General features: G+C 59.6%; 1 protein-coding gene and 1 long non-coding RNA gene across 2 annotated transcripts in view; one reads left to right on the top strand and one right to left on the bottom strand.

The window, feature by feature from the left end:
* The window catches only part of CEP295NL (CEP295 N-terminal like), a 9125-nt gene extending 4978 nt beyond the window's left edge, over window positions 1–4147 (bottom strand). The window contains exons 1-2 of the mRNA XM_027770747.1: window positions 3905–4147; window positions 14–511 (exon numbers count right to left, since the gene is read on the bottom strand). Coding sequence (XP_027626548.1) covers window positions 14–511; window positions 3905–4102 — 696 coding nt within the window. The 5' untranslated portion in view covers window positions 4103–4147. The remainder of the gene's footprint in view (window positions 1–13; window positions 512–3904) is intronic.
* On the top strand, window positions 518–2053 carry LOC114007332 (uncharacterized). Its single transcript, XR_003548958.1, has 2 exons — window positions 518–927; window positions 1870–2053. It is a non-coding gene; the product is annotated as an uncharacterized LOC114007332 (long non-coding RNA).
* Window positions 4148–13316: the final 9169 nt, after the last annotated feature.

Raw genomic sequence — 13316 nt, 5'->3', positions numbered from 1 at the left:
GCTTTTCAGGGGCAGGCCCCTCTTCCGGCGCCCGTCCCACCCCCGCCAGCAAGTGAGCCAGGTACAGCCTTCGCAGGTCCTTGTCCTGCTGGCGTTGGGTCTGCTGCCACTCTTCCCTCCACTCCTCGGCCAGGCGCTGCAGCTGCTGGCTCTGCTCCAGCTGGCCGTCGGGGCAGCCCTGGAGGGCAACGTCACTGCCCGGGAGGGCGAGGTCACTGCCCGGGAGGGCGAGGTCACTGTCCCGGAGGGCGAGGTCACTGCCCCGGAGGGCGAGGTCACTGCCCCGGAGGACGCCGTTGCCTTTGTCTCTGACTTGGAGTTTCTGCCTCAGAGGCGAGGCTTCGTCATGGGGGTGGGGACCTGGGCAGGCGGCTTTCTCCATGCTCCGTCTCATCTCCGAGAGCTCTGCGGGCACAGCTTCTGTGGGGAGGTGGTTGGAGCCCAGAGTGGAGGCTTCGAGGGGCTCCAGGGCTCCGGGAGCCACAGAAGCCATGATGGGCCCACAGCAAACCTAGAAGGGGGAAGGACACGTGCCGTGTTCCAGAGTGTCCCGAGGAGAGCAGCGAGGCCAGGAAGACAAGGCACACGGGATTCTCAGTGTGGACCAGCTCTGAAACACACCCCTCCAGGGCTTCCCCAGCCCTGGTTACCGGGGCCCTGCCTGTCTCCCAATCTCCCTGGCACTCCTTTGACAAGAGTCTGCTGGACAGCTGTTCTTGGTGGGTGTGATTTTGCTTCCTGGGACATTGGCAACACCGGGAGATGTTCTGTTGTCCCAAATGGAGGGACGAGTGCTACTGGCCCGCAGCTGAGTGGACGCTGCCAGACCACGGTGCGCACCGGACAGCTCTGCGTGACCAAGGTGGCCCAGCCTGAGGCCGACAGCATTGAGGCTGCGGACTGCCCGGGGCAGGTATTAGGATGCAGGTAGGGGTGGAAGGACGTGAATGGCAGCACCTGAAAACAGCCTGGGAGGAGTAGGAGGACGGGAAGGAGCAAGTCTGGCCCTTGGAGGGAGGCTTGCTTATACACAAAGGGAGGAAGAGACAGAGGAGGAGCCTGCTGGGGGGGTGCATCTGGGTATATAGGTGTGTGTGCAGGGATACACATGCACGCGTCTCTGTGTACATCTGTGCAGGTGTGTGCTATATACAGGGGTGCATCTGAGCGTGTACAGGTGTGTGCCTGTATGCAAGTATATGTGTGCAGGTGTGTGCCTGTGTGCAGGGATACACATGCATGCGTCTCTGTGTACATCTATGCAGGTATGTGCCTGTGTGCAGGTGTGTGTGTTGAGGTGTGTGCCTGTGTGCAGGTGTGTGCATGTCCATGCGTGCAGGGGTATGCATGCATGCATCTAAGTGTACATCCGTGTACATCCACGTACATGCCAGTGTGCGGGCAGGTTCCCCGCTGAGCCCTTGCCATGCACGGTATGAAGCTATTATCATCGTTCACAGATGGGGAAACTGAGGCAGGGGCAATAAAGACAGCTGACTGGATCACACAGCTGGCAAGTGCAGAGACAGGCTCTCTGCTCCCGGGAAGAGCACGGGGCCTTTCGCCAACTCCGTTGGGGCTCTACCGCCAGCTCTGACAATGTCTTCTTGCAGGAGGTTCTCGCACCTCTCAGCAAATCAGATCATGCTCTTGGAATCACACACTCGGGGTAGGGCCGCAGAGCATATCCCACAGGTCTGCCGGCCAGCACAGTGAGCTGGACAGGTGGGGAGGAGGGCTGGGGCTGTAAACAGAGCCTGGACTTTGGACAAAGGTGCCACAGCAGTTTGATGGGGGGGGATTTAATTTGTTTTGTTATTGTTGTTTAAAAATTATCTTATTATTATTATTCTTTTTTAATTTGACCAGAGAGAGAAAGAAAAGGAAAGTGAGACAGCAAGTTGTCACATCTGGGACTCGAGCCGTGGTCAGCCACGTGGAAGTCCAGCACCTCAACCACTATGCCACCTGCCAACCTGTCGTTTTAACAAATGGTGTTGAGATGGTTGGGTTATTTCACACTATATACAGAAATAAACTCACCTTAATGTAAGGTCTGAGACAGCCGTGCTTAGAAGGAACACGGGTGTGTTCACGACCTGAGTGAGGCAAAGACTTCTTAGATCAAACATAAAAGCACAAGCAATAAAAGATGATCACAATCGAATACCTTGGTACTTAGAAAGGTGCCATTAACAGCAAAAACACAAGGCACAGACTGGGAAGAAATATTTGCAAATCATATAGCCAATAAGGCATACACCCAAAATATATAAACAAGTCTTACAATGCAATACAAAGACAATATAATTTAAAAATGGGTGAAAGATTTAACTAGACATGTCGCCAAAAAAGATCGATGCGTGGTGAATACAGCACACCCGAGACGTCCAGTATCAGTCATTAAGGAAATGCGATTCGAGGCTACAACGAGCTATCACTTCACACCCCGCAGGATGGCTGAAGCTACACAGACAGACAAAACAAGTGTTGGCGAGGGGACAAAGAAACTGCAACTTGTGCACACGGCTGGTGGGAATGTAAACGCTGCAGCTGCTTTAGAGAGCAGACTGAAAGTGTCGTAAAAGGGCGAGCATAGAGGTGGCTTCATGGCACAGTGGTAACGTGCTACTCAAGAGAATCCAGACCCTGGTGACCAAAGTTCAAATCCCCGGCCAGTCAGCCTGAAACACAGCAGGCACGTGTGAGCACCGACCGGCTGGAGGGCTGGAGGAAGAAAACTCGGGCCCACTCTCTCACGTGTGCACAAACACACTCTATCAAAATAAAGGGAAAAAAAAAAAAACACTTTAAACAGGCAGACACAGACTACCCATATGACTCAGGAATTCCACTCCTCAGTCTATACCCAAGAGAAAGGAAAGCATGTGTCCACACCCAGAAATAGAAGCCCAGAGAGGGCACCTTCCCAGCTCACGGGCAGGAGCCAGGTTTGACTCTGAGTCTCCGAAGCTAAACACTGAGCTGTTCCTACCACTGGGAATGGGCACAGGGTGTCTGGTCAGCAGGGGAGAGGTCTGAGCCCCTCTGAATGTCCCGCTGTCTCGGAAAGCATGAGAAGGGGGCTAATCGCACCCCAAAGTTCAGTCTTTCTGGTCCCAAAGTCACCCATGCCCCTTACTTAAGTGTGTTTATTTTCACCAGGAATGAGAGAAGAAACAGAGACCACACTCGCAACAGGGCCCTGACTCGCAGCGGGGGCAGCCCACCAGCCTCAGCTGGCCCCAATCCTGGGCACACCCTTGTACTAGCACGGGCCTCAGGGCACCAGTCCTAACGCTGCACCGTGGTCTGGCCCCACAGCCACCGCTCGTGAACACGGGACGACCAGTCCAAGTACACAGCCCCTCTCCCCCACCCCCGGCTCACTCCATGTGCGTACTCCCCCTGCGTCGCACCACACCACGGGAAGGCCCCCAGTGCCACAGTCATTTTCCTGGACACATGCAAATGAACACAAATGATTTAGGCAGAGATCTTAGGGGGAAATATAAAAAATTAGTCGGGGGGCCAGCAGGTGGCATGGAGGTTAAGTGGCTGGATTCTACGTGGCCGATTGTGAGGTTCAAGTCCCAGACCCGGCAGCTTGAAAAACTTGCCAAGTGAGTGTGCATGTGTGCCCAAAATCCTGGGAGGAGATTGGAGGAGAAGGGACTGCAGTGTGTTCCCTCTCTTTTTCTCTCTGGTGAGTGCACATGCCCTACAGCAAAAACTAAAAAAAAAAGAAAAAGCAGAAGAAAATGCTCCCTACCCTCCCCCAAGGCCTTCCTCACTGCTGGCGGACAGCCAGAGACTGGGCAGCACGCGGGCCCCTGGCAGCGCCCCAGGGAGAGCGGCTACAGCTTTGCTGAGACTGAGGGACCAGAGACAAGTGCTTGCTCACCTGGGGGGCACCCTGGCAGGATGCCTGCCTCTGCCTGGGACTCCTGGCCTGCGAGGTGGTCTCTCCATCTCTGCGGGACAGGCTGGCCGGCACCGTGGGCAGGACTGTCATCAAGGAGACGGTCCTGGTTCTGACCCGCCCCTCCAGAAACAGCCCCGTTTGCTGAGTGGGGACCTGGTGCCCCTCCGTCCCTCTCATCCTTGCAGAGTGCCCTGAGCACCCAGGGGTTCCCTCTCTAATGTCCTTTCCCCTACGGTCACCCCAGCCCAGTCCCCATTGCCCCTGCCTCCAGAGCAGATGGCTGCCCCGTCCCTGCAGAGCCAGTTAGGGTGGTAGACGGCAGCCAGGGCGAGCACCCGGCCGACCTCTGGTGTGCCAGAGCCTCCGGCACAGAGCGGACGCCGGGCCACCTTCTGCTCTCTGCTGACCCCAGGCAGCTGCTCTGATGGGTGGACAGCAGAAGCCGGACCCTGCCCCTGCCCTCAGAGGACGCCTCGCATGGGCAGAGAGAGGCACCCGGGCCCGCAGGCAGTCTTCTGGCCCTCTCACCCCTCCCAAAGGAGCCCCCATGCACCCACGCCGTTGGAGGCCACATGAGGCACCCAGAGCCTGGCTCCACTGTCCACAGGCCAAGTCTGGGCGGCAAGATGTCAGGTCCTGCAGCGACCCTCGGGACCTCTGCCTCCTTGACCTGTCATGAAGCCAAATGGGCCACGCCAGTCTGCCAAGGTGTGCTTGGGTAGAAACAATGCCACACGCCAGGCCTCACCATCTGTGCTGGATAGACAGTCACACGGCTGACCAGTGGTGGTCGGCTGCTGATGGTTGTGCCAACGCTGCCGGACCCTCCCAGCCACCACTACTGCACTGGGGGCAGGTTGAGCGTGAACATGACATCAGACCTCATCGGGTGGCAGTTTATGTGGGAGACACACCCCAGACATGGGTGGACAACAGCGAGCCTGATCGCACCAGGGACGAAGGCGGGACCCAAAGCCACCGCTGTCCCCGGGTCGTGAATGGGTCCTTGGCCCTGGGATTTTTACCATGTCTCCGCGCCCAGGCCGCTGACAAACGCCACACGAGGGCATCAGGAAAGTCACAGAAGGCTCGTGGCACGGACAAATGATGACGTGTTTGCCACTTCTGTTCACTTTCCACACTTTCTGTGCCCCACGTGTGTGCAGGAAACAGTGATGCAGAGGACATGGCTGGGTACCCACAGACCTGACTGCTCCGCTGCGACCGCACCTGCTCTGTCACCCACCATGCCAAGCCACCTTGCTACCTTGCTAGTGGGGGACCGGTTTCCACCTCCTTCTTGATGGGGAAATGGAGGCTCAGAGAGGGTCAGTAACTTGCCGAAGGCCACAGAGCTCCCAGCCTGCATGGATTCGAACCCAAGCTCCTATGTGAGCTGACAGAGGTCGGAGCTCGAGGCCGCGTCAGTGGCTTGAGTGGCTCTGTACCTGTCTTCACCTGACTGCCAACCCTCCTGGCCCCCGTGACCCTGAGAGGCGTGTTGAGCATCTCACGGTACCTCCATGTTTCCTGCAAGCGCATCCCTGGGACCGCCGTTCCTGGGACAGAGCTTCTCCGTCTTGTTCAATGTCAGGTTTGGGTTTGGGCTGGGCAGGCCCGGGGTGGGCAAAAGCTGCATTTCTAAGGAGAGCCAGGCCCTGGGGACCCACCTCCACCACGGAAGAGGCTGCCTTGCCCTGCCCCTCCTCCTGGCCCGCTGCTCTGGTCACCGCCCATCTGAGCCCCCTGAAAGCCTCTGGGTCGGCCTCTCTTGCTACCCCACCCACACCCCCTCCCCACATGGCAGCCATGGCCACCATCTGACCTGGCAGCTGTGCCTTTCCAGCATGCACCATGGTCCCTACTGCTCATCCAGAGAGCTGGATTCAGTCCACAGGCCACTCGGGGCCAAGCGGACCCAGCCTCTGCAGAGCCGGCCTCGAAGGTGCTCAGTTCACCAGCTCCCCGGTCTCGCCAACAGAGTAGCCCCTTCCCATCTCGTCCTGGAGTGCCACACGCCACTCCAGCCAGTGCCCTCACTGCTCATGTGTGCTCTCCCTGGGATGGGCATGCCCCCAGCCCAGTCAGACTCCTCCCCCGAGGCACCCCAATCTCCAGAGCAACAATCACAACTCTATCTCCCTCTCCAAGAGCCCACAGGCTCAGTGCTTTCCACTTTGTGAAACACCCAAAAATAGCTACAGAAGGCCCCACGTCGGCCACAGACAGTCCCCGAAACCACAGCTCCCCTCGCACCCAACGGCAGACATTGCTGTATTCCCAGGGATGCAGAATACCTATAATTTGACCTTTTCTGGGGGAAGCTCTGGATTGTTCATGGGAAGATAATATAATAATACAGGGACCCCCTCAGGGCTTTTAAGATGTATAGAACAGGGACCAGCAGTTGGCATAATGGCTATGTCGCTGAACTCCCATGTAGCAGACCATGGTTTGAGTCCCGGACCCAGTGGCTTAAACTCACACTGGGCATGTGTGTGCACGTGCCCAAGATCCTGAGAGGAGAATGGAGGAGAAGGGATTGCAGCATGGCCATCCCCCTAGGGGGTGATTTCTCGCTTTTTGTTTCTCTGTCTCTTTCTTTCTGGTGAGCGCACGGGTCCTATGGCAAAAACCTCTCCACACACACAAAAAAGTATAGGACAAACCTCCCTAAACTGGGTGACCCCCGGATGCAACCTGGGCTTTCCAGTGGGCTTTCATAGCCTCCTAGGTCCTCGCCTCCTTCACTCCGTCTGACAGCAGCTTATTCTTCGGGTCTGCCAGGGGCACCCACATAGGAGGCTTGTTAAAACTGCGTTTAGCCCAGCCGCGTTGTGTGTGAGCTGCCGAGACGCTGTATTCCACAGGCTGGAACCACATGGGAGGCCTGGGTTCAATTCTCAGCCCAATCTAAAGGCCAGCCATCCCAGCGGCGTGGGAGACTGAGGTAGAAGGACCGCAAGCTTGAGGTCACGCAAAATGAGCGTGAGAGAGCCAGCAGTGGAATGGCCCTGCAGTCCCAGCTGGGAGGCTGAGGCGGGAGGATTGCGACAGCGAGACCTTGTCTTCAGAAAAAAATGTATTTACTGGAGTCAGAGATGCTGGCAGGCTCCTCTGTGAATTGAGGCTGAGGACCTGCGTCTGGCATCTCAGCTCTCAGTTCTAAGATGAGGACATTCACAAGCGCTGATGGCCCCCTGGGGAGATGGAATGAGCTGCAGAGCCGGCTCAGCTTCGCAACCGGGTATCTAACTATCTAACGAGACAGACCCAATGTAAGAACGCTTCATCTCGGACTCACACGCGGGTCCCAGGCCCAACTGTGCAAGCACAAAGCAGAGAGCGCAGCGATGCAGGAGGCGACAGGGCTGCAGCGGCTGCAGCTGAGAGTGGGCGGAGACACGTGCCCACCAGAGCCCGAGGAACCTGTGCCTGCTGTAACAGAAACGCCAGGACAGGCAGCGCAGTGGTCAGCCCTGAGCTGGCAGAGACCTGGCGGGAAATGGGCAGGCAGAGGTGCGAGGACGCCGATGTACTCCACCACACCCAGGAGCACCTGCCCGTCCTACCTGCGGGAGCCACAGCCTCAGACGAAGGCCCAGGCGGTATGCCGAACCCACACCACGTGGCCCGAGCACCACGCCGCAGGCCACAGGCGGGTCCCACACACAGGAGCCGACAGGCAGCTGTGGGCCTGATCACCTTAGAAAGGGGAGTTGTGTCTATGCTCCAGAAAGGGCCCATCCGACCACGTTAGGGAGAAAAGCCCCACCACAGTCACACGGTCGACGCGAGGAGGGTACCCTGGGCCGGCATGGCCAAGGCCTGCACGGGAAGCACGGCGTGGCTGCGGAGCCAGGAGAGTATAGGCGACAGGGAGACACGTCTGCCCAGAGCTCTCAGATGACAGCAGTCAGGTGGGGCAGGGGCTGGACCCTCTGACTCAGGGCATGGAAACAGCAGGTCGCAAGAAGGCAGCTGTGTGAAGCTGGGCCCGGGTGGGGTGTTCACAGGGACGGAAGAGTCCAGAATGGCACAGTGTGTGTTGAGAGCACTGACTGTGTGACCCAGGGCGCGCCTCAAGTCCAAGAGCGTCTTGGTTTGCTCATCTGTGAAGTGGGGGTGGTCACACGGCTCCCTACACAGGTGCTGGCACTTCCCCGCCAGGAGCACCCGAACGCCTGGCGAGCTTTCTGGGGGAGGGCGGTACTCACAGTGTGTCTCTGGATGACTGAGCGAGGTGCTGAGGGCGTGGGCTGGCGGGCGGAAGCACGCACTTCCCACTAGGCTGCCGGGGCAGGTAGTGGGGCACCCATCCCTGCAGGCAGCCAAGCCCAGGTAAAACAGATGTTGCAGACACTTTTAACCCCACTGCTCTGGGCTCCGGCCTCTAGGACACACACACCCAGCGTGCTGCCCGGGCCTCGGCTGCATCCACTCGCTGATGCTCGGCTGGGCCCAGGGGGACGTCCTGAAGCCCCTGGATGGCCGGTCCTCTGGGGTGGGCAGTGCTCATGGCTGACCGGGGCCTGGCCAGGCCCCACGGCACGTTCTCCTCACCAGAACCCTGGGGCAGGGCTGGGGAGCCCGCTCACCTGACCCCCCGATGCAGCACGCACTGAAGGCCACGCTGGCCAGGCAGCAGCCTCTGGGCAACAAGCCCAGGCTCGCCGGGCCTCGGCTGCCTCCCCGACCAGCTCTGCAGGATGGACGCGGAGGCAGAGTGGGCCGTGCACGGGCAGTGCGCTGTGCCCTACAACGTGACTCGATCCCCGCTGCCCTCCAGCCTCAAGGTTCCGGGCGCCCAGGTCGGGCGCAGCTGTTTCTGCTCCGTGATGCCACCTCCCATGCCTCCAGGCAACCCTGCTCGCCCCATCCCTGTCCCACCGGCGCCCCCCGTCCTTCCGGATCAGACTATCCACAGTGCCCCACGGGGCAGGGACCTTGCGCTGAGCCTCTGGACTTGTGCCTGGGGACCGGCACACCCACTTCCCACAGCCCTCCTGGGAGCCTCACCAACCAGCCGGGCACACAAAGACCACCACCCTCACAGCGGATCAGGGTGACACAAGAACCCCAGCCCCGAGGTGGTCTGCGTGGGGTCTCAGGGGCCCACTGACCAAAGCTGGCTGGAAGCGCAGCCGCCCACCTCCACCAGCGGCCCAGTGTCTGCCCTGGCTGGTTAACTGTGGCAGCCATTGCCATGGGAACCACAGAGCTGCTGTGCTGTGACATCACAGCGGGGTGAGGCCAGGGACAGCAGCAGCCAGAGGGCAGGTCAAGGGAGCCAGCACGGAGATCGGCCCGAACGGCCGTGTGAGCCGAGGCAATGGAAGGTGCCTGGCTGAGGAGGTATGCGTGGAGGGCGCCAGGCAGCCACAGACCCCCGGTGTCGCTCCGCCCCAAGCTGTCAGTAGGAGAAGGCGTGCTTCGAAGTCGGGGCTCCCTAGCATGGCTGTCCCCCTTCTTTTGCAGGGAGGACAGACTCAGGTGGAGGGTGAGTGGGCTCCCACACCTAGATAGCTCCACACTGCCCAGTCGGAACTCCGGCTCTCAGGCCTTGCCACTCTGGGGCCCAGAGCAGCAGCCATCAGTTCTCAGGCTTTGGCCTCAGACTGACTTACATGGGGCTCCCTGGTCTAGGTGGGCAGACAGTGGCCCATGGGACTTCTCCCCTGCAGAGCTGCACGAGCCACTCCCATGTAAACCCACCTTTCCTACGCCTATGCTGGAGAGCTCTGGCCAACACAGACCTGCAGCCACGGAGTCCTGTGTCCACGGCTCCTCCCCAGAGGTCTCCCTACCCCGTCAGCCTGCCCCACGCTCTTTACCATGGCCCCTAAGCAAGGACACAGTTCTAGTGAGAAGCGAAATAGCACGTCGGCCTCTGGAGGCCCTTTCCCACCGTCCACCCCCCACACTGCCAGCCCCCCCCGACCTCGGACTGGCATTTTTCGCAAGCCTGGGCTTCCCTGACACTGACTTGGCAAGTTCTAGAATGGAGCCCCCTTCTAGGGGCAATCCACTCTCCTAAAGGGTCCTGCTCTGGGTTGACTGTGTCCCTCTAAAACCGTGTGTCGTGATGCGGTGGAGATGGGATTCATCTGACTACCACTGAAAAAGGGGCTGTGGGAAGGGATTGGGGTCTCCAAGGCTGGGAAGTGGAGGAAGGAGACAGAGACACGCACACCTGGTGAGTTTATTGGAGGACAGAAGACAGACACCCAGACGCCTGCCCCTGCCCTCCGCCGTGCCACCCGCCAGCATGGAGGCCCCCACCTGCTGTAGCCCTGGACCTGGGACCTCCAGGCCACGAGCGGGTAAAGCCCAGCTTCAGGGGCTTTCTGTCAGCACAGAAAGGAGAGGACACATCTCTTCCTGGAATCCATCTTTGTTTTTACATTTTGGCCGCAGGGTACATGTGCTTACCTGAGACACAGAGAGAGAACGCCAGAAAGCACCCCCATGGGGGACGGTCACCCTGCAATCCCTTTTCCTCCAGCTCTCCTTTCTTTGGAAATTTGGGCATACACGCACATGCACCTGGCATGTTTTTCAAGCTGCTGAGGGCTGGCCATGAGGGATCTAGCCACGTTAATCATCAGGTCACTGGCTCGCCAGGGTCCTCCTTTGGAATACCACCAACCTAGCCCTGGGATCTGGGTCCCTGCTACTGGGGACTGCAGTTAGCCCCACGCCTCAGCGAATGCTAACCCTGAATATCCTCTGCAGGCCCAGAGTGGCAGTGAGGGTAGGGAGCACTGTGTGAGGCTGGAGCCACGGGAGGCCTGGGCAGACCCTGAGCCGACCTGAATGCTCTGTGTGGGGGCGAGTGAGCGTCTGTGACCCTGGCTGACTGGGAGGCTGGGGCCGAGGACCTTGACATGTAAGACCCTGCTAAAAGTGCCTGTCCACCCCCACGTGCTCTGTCATTTAAAAAATTACATGTTATAAGAAAATGTACAAATTAAATGCATTTCTGTAAAAGGTCTAATTTCCCTTTATACCTGAACTTGTAACATTTCAGTGTTAAAAATTGACCTCTTTGGCCCCGCAGTTTCCACAGCTGAGTCCTCTGAAGGGTCCCCACAGAGCCCTGGCACCGCCGTGTGCCTGGGGACCCCGCAGAGCCCCGAGACCCACAGGGAGACAAACGTGCTCGTGGCCGAATGCCTGCGTGCGTCTTAACCACTCCCCTCAGAAAAATGCCCGGATCTTGAGGACAGCACGTGCGTGCCAACTGAGGTGCTAGACTTCCATGTGGCCAGCCACGGCCCACGGTGTGCCCAGTGGCTTAGAAATCACCGCGGACACGTGTGCGTGCATGCCCAGACTCCAAGAGGAGCCCGGAGAAGAGCTGAGGCGTGGCCATCCCCCAGGGGTGGCTTTGTACTTTGTCTCTCACTGCCTCTCTCGGTGAGTGCATGCGCCCTACGTAGGAACCATAAAAACGAGAAGGAAGGGCGAATGAACGGGCGAGCGAGCTGCCGGTCGAAGGGCAGACTCCTCGTTAAAGCCCTTGATCATCACTGCCCAAATGCCTGAGTCTGTCCTGCTCCCGTTCCGGCCGAGGGCACCCACGGCCAGCAGTGCCACGGAGAAGGGCCTCATGGCCCAAGGGGCAGCGTGGTGGAGTGCCCGGGGCTGGGGAGCCCAGTCCTATTGCCAGAGACCCGAGCCAGGCCCAGTGCCCAGAACTCTGGCACCCCGACCGCATGGGCGACCTTGGGAAGCACGGCCAGCCCTGCACACAGGACAGGACTCCAGCCTCGCCTCCTGATGCCCAGTGGGCCCTTGCTGGGCATGGACAGGGAGGCGAAGGCCCTGGGCGCCAAGAGCCCTCGGCAAGTGACGTGTGCATGGACTGGCCCGGCTTTCCGATCCCTGCCTTCCGGAACCCGCACACAGGGACAGAGACTGCCAGGGAGTTATCCCTTGCTTCCACCAGAGCCACTGTGCTGAGGGGACAGGCATCAGGGCCAAGAGCCCAGGGCTGGCGAGAGCCACCACGCCCTGAAGTCCTCCTAAGCTCTCTGACTCTTCCCATGGAATATTCCTCCACAGAAACCACCTCTTTGCCTGAAAACTCCCACGTCTCCGAGTTCACCACGGGCCCCCAGCCCGGAAGAGGTGTGTGTGTGTGGGGTGGGGGGGGCGTCCCTGCATCTTCGGGTGAGCCTGGAGAATATCAGCTCACAGGTCTGGCTTCTCCTCGAGTGATCCCGGTACCCGGTGCGATGCACCTGCCACAGTGGGACCGGAGCGCGCGGCCTCCCCCGGGGTCACGAAATGCTGCTGTCAAGGACTGACAGCTAGGAGCACAGGGTCGGGGGCCATGGCACCTCTGTCACGCTGCAGCCAGCTGTGGGAGGAACCGATCAATCCATGCTAAACCTGGCACGGATTCCTTCTCCATAACAGGCCTTGCTTAATTTCCCTCTTCCTTCCTTCCTTCCTTTTTTTTGCCAGAGGGCACATGTGCTCACCAGAGAGAGGGAGGGAGACAGCAGCCCGCAACGGGACACAGTCTCCTCCAACTCTCCATCCGACTGGGTTCTGGGCATGCACACTGCGGTGTTCTTCAAGCTGCCTGGGTCAGGGCTTGAACTATGCATCTGGCCATGTGGGATGTGGCTCCTGTAATCACCAGGCCACGAGCTTGACCTTGCTTAATGATTTAACTTATAGAAACAAATCACGGCCTTCACGAGGTTTTGTGGCGCCCAAGCCCTGAGCTGCCATCAGGAAGCAGCTGTGCTCGAGGAGGAGGCCCTCCGGATGTGCAGTCCTGCGAGCCAGCCCGCAGGAAACAGCAGCCCTGATGCCAGCGAGGCTTCCCTGGGGCGGTCAAGGAAGCGAAGTGGCACGCGGCCTGTCTTCCCTTTCCCCAGGCTTGGGAGGGACCTGGCTCGGGAGCCTTCCCCAGGTGGCCGGCCTCCGAGTAGGCCCAGGCCTCCGCAGCAGCACTCCTCTCCGGGTGCCGTAGCGTGCCCGGGTTTGGGACCCTGCGCCGCTGTGTGGCAGCACGGCACTGGCCGTGGCCGTGGCATCACCAGAGGCACAGCTACGTTCCAATAAAACTGCCTCGTGACGACAAGCGGCTGGCCTGGAAGCGAGCAGCTTGCCGGACCCTGAAGAAGGCCGGGGAAGCTTCTGTCTGGCCGTCTCCTGCAGGGTGGGGACACAGCTGGTCCCGGAGAACTCAAGACCCACCTACGTGTGGAACGCTGAGCCCGGGCTAAGGCGGGACCGGGTGCAAACCTGCATGGGTGCTGGCGTGGGAAGTGCGTCTCCACGTGCAGTAAGAGCCCGTCCCTGAGGCAGGCACGACGGGCTTCGCGAGAACAAACGGCTCGAGCGTGGCTGTGCCCCCCAGGGCCCGCACCGG

This window comes from Tupaia chinensis, unplaced genomic scaffold, assembly GCF_000334495.1.
Source record: "Tupaia chinensis unplaced genomic scaffold, TupChi_1.0 Scaffold000159_1, whole genome shotgun sequence".
NCBI classification, from domain to species: Eukaryota; Metazoa; Chordata; class Mammalia; order Scandentia; family Tupaiidae; genus Tupaia; species Tupaia belangeri.
Note: the sequence above shows the minus strand (reverse complement) of the source record. Positions and strands in the feature narration are given on the sequence as shown.